A 3,343-nucleotide genomic window follows, 5' to 3' on the forward strand; every position below is an offset into this window, starting at 1 on the left:
GCTAAAAATAAGGAACAGTGAAAATTTCAATTTGTTTAGAGTAGTCACAGAAAGGATTTTTACAAAGTCAGACATAACTGCCAGATTTGAGGGATGTGAGCCAGGCTGAAAAAGTAACAGCTAATGCTGAAGATCAGGAGCTTTCACCCTATCAGTTTTAGATAGTCAGATTAAAAATCCCAACAACAAATTCAATCCCCCCAAATCTTCAATATAAACTCTAGAGCCAACTGAATGCTCCAAAAATATAATTAATAACCTTGGTTGGTTCAAATATGAAGTCAGTTTTTATTTGATAATCAAAACCTGAGAAAAAACCCAAGATGGCAAAGAGAATTTGAATGATAAACAATAAAATTAACAGTTAGTAGCCATCCTTACCTTCCACAGAGGCTATTTAGCGAAGTTATTTCTTATAAAAGCTAATTTAAGAATAATTTCATTTGGGAGGTTTGGGTTTTTTCTCTGAGCTCTTTTTCATATTCTTCCCTTTGTTCCTTGTCAGAGGTTTTTTTGCTAAATGAACTATCCCTTTTGCCCTTTGTTTTAAGAATTTTGCTATCACTGCTTTTAAGATTACCACAACCAATGAGATAACTAACAAAACAAGTCGAATGGACATAATGGGCACAACTTTAACTGGCTTGGAAACTGTTTTCACTTTTCCTGCAGGCCCACTGTCAATGCTTCCTCCATAACCTGGAGTCTCACAGAAGGGAGGGGCCCATCCATAGTAACAGTGGCAATCTTTCCTATTATTGCAAACACCTCGTTTGTTGCACTTCTCTGGGGGACAGTCATATTTGAGTACTGAAATATTGTGACAAGTGTGGTCAATACATATCAAGTTCCTACCACAGGTAGTGCCATCTTTCACAGCTCCATCATCACGTAATTCCATTGCACGCATTGAGGAATGATAGTCTGTGCCCCAGCACCGAATATTAAACTCCTTCAGATGAGTAAAAACGATTGTTGTATGATCAGGCATTTCAGGGATGCTCTTCACATTAACACACTGCAGTCTTCCACACAACATATCTTTCATTCTACACCTTTTATAACTTCGGCCTAGGAGGCCACAGTTACCAAATCGATCAATTCTTCTGTGTACTTCTTCATAACATTTAAATGGGGCATCCCTGGCGCTGGATCCAAAAATTTTTTTGCACTGTAAAAAGCGATCATTACATCCCTTATGGTAACAGCGGGCTTCCTTACCACATGGGGTTCCATCTTGCTTATAAAAATCATCTGGGCATAGATTTGAAGTTCCGTTGCAGAATTCTGTAAGGTCACAGTCATTGTGTTTGCCTCTACATATATATCCAGATGGCTTGAAATGACAATCCATACAGCACAAACCAGTGTTGCAGTCTGCACCGGGTTTCAATTTACAATCAGGTTGACAACACATATCCTTTTTACATTCCTCTATTGTACCACAGTCACACTCCTCTCCATCATCTACTATTTTGTTTCCACATCTCTTTACAGAATATTGATATCCTGGAATATTATCTAGACAGTCACCTTTCACAGACACAAGGTTGAAATAATCTACAAAACTGCAGTTACTGAAACCAAATCTTCCACCAGAACCCATGATACAATGTGTTTTCCCTCGACAAAAACAGCCTTTTGTATCATGGGCCATGCCCACGCCATGGCCTAATTCATGCGTAGACCACGTAGAAGGAGCAACCAAGTTTTTATCTGGCAAAGTGCTGACTGATGATCCGTAACCCCTATCGCAGACACTTCCCACAAAGGCCCATCCCAATGCATCAGGATAATATTTATGTATATATAAGTGTGTCCAATCTGTTCTGATTCGTTTATGTAGGATATCCCTTCTATAATTGGAAAATTGGTCAAGAACTTGTATCAGTTTTTTCACACTGGTATTTACTTTGCTAACATCCGTCCAGACCTCAATAGCTTTTAACTGTATTCTGGCATTCAGAGCTTGAAAGTACGTGTCCATGATACCTGTCATGACAATAGTGTCGCTGATGGCATTTGTTAAATTGGACTTTAAAAAGTTATACCGAAGTTTATCCAGCACGATCATCACCTCCATATACTTTTGGTGAACGTAGGAAGAAGTCCAAGAACGAGCTCTAGAGGTGGGCCCGTTCTGCAGCTTGCTCAGCTGCCTGCCTATTTCCTCCTCGGTTAAGCCACAGGTGAAGTTGGTGAAGAGATCGTCCTTCAGGCGATAGACAACATGCTCAAAGCTGTAGGAGTCCTGGATGGGCTCGATCTGGTAGAAGGCGTCCTCGAGCTTCAGCATCCCTCGGAGGCCGCCGAGGCACGTACTCAGCGTGGCGTCTGACCGCAGGGACCCCTCCACGGACCCCTGGAAGTTGCAGTTACTGGGGACGTAAGGCTGGTCCTCCACTCGGATGCCGTCCTCCGTGAAGGTGAACACGCGGAGGTGTCGCGATAGCAGGAGTTTCTTGGGATGCAGGTGGATTATGTTCTTCTTGCCCCCGATGCGCAGGAGGTAGGAGATGCGGCTGGCCAACTGGGGGTCGCCCCCGCGGGTCACCAGCTGCCTGGGGATGATCACTTCGTAGGACGTGAAGCCCCAATTCGGGCTGAAGACCGCGTCCTGGGCCAAGCAGCCCCGCCCGAGGAGGAGGCCTACCAGGCCCAGCAGCAGGAGGGAGCCGCGGCGGGCCATGCCGGCCCCCATGCCGGCCCCTGCCCGCCTGGCCGCTAGCTACTGCCCAAGAGCCGCAGCCCCAATCTCGCCCGAGAGCCAGCGGAGTGGAGGAGCCCCAAGCTCCAGCAGCCCCGGGGCTGGCCGACCGCTCCGCCGAGCCTAGCGGGCTGGGGGAGGGGATGAAGGGGCGGAGCGCGAGAACCAGAACGAGGCTCCCTCCCTGTGCTCGGCCCCGGCACGTGGCTCTGCGCACTGCGGCTCTGCGCACCCGCGCGCTCTCCAGACCGTTGAAGACGCAATGAAAGTGGAGGGAAGGGAAAGGAAGGAAGCCCGGCTTGTGTGAGGAAGCCGTGTGGACAGGGACTGGTGAAAGGTTGGCCGAGGCCTTCTAGAGGAATCTTCCCCTCAGGAAACGACTCCTTCCCCTTCTCTTCCGGCAAGAAAACGACTCTTCCCCTCCCCTCCTTCCACCCAGGAAACGACTCTTTCCCTCTTACATCAGGAAAACGTCTCTTCCCCTCCCCCTCTTACCACCAGGAAACGTCTCTTCCCCTCCCCCTCTTACCACCAGGAAACGTCTCTTCCCCTCCCCCTCTTACCACCAGGAAACGTCTCTTCCCCTCCCCCTCTTACCACCAGGAAACGTCTCTTCCCCTCCCCCTCTTACCACCA

General features: G+C 47.8%; 1 protein-coding gene across 1 annotated transcript; it reads right to left on the bottom strand.

The window, feature by feature from the left end:
- Positions 1-268: 268 nt before the first annotated feature.
- On the bottom strand, positions 269-2,782 carry LOC127562236 (disintegrin and metalloproteinase domain-containing protein 30-like). Its single transcript, XM_051997797.1, has one exon. It carries the CDS (start codon positions 2,699-2,701, stop codon positions 440-442), a length of 2,262 nt encoding a protein of 753 aa, XP_051853757.1. The 5' UTR covers positions 2,702-2,782; the 3' UTR covers positions 269-439.
- Positions 2,783-3,343: the final 561 nt, after the last annotated feature.

This window comes from Antechinus flavipes, chromosome 4 (assembly GCF_016432865.1).
Source record: "Antechinus flavipes isolate AdamAnt ecotype Samford, QLD, Australia chromosome 4, AdamAnt_v2, whole genome shotgun sequence".
Classification (NCBI taxonomy): Eukaryota; Metazoa; Chordata; class Mammalia; order Dasyuromorphia; family Dasyuridae; genus Antechinus; species Antechinus flavipes.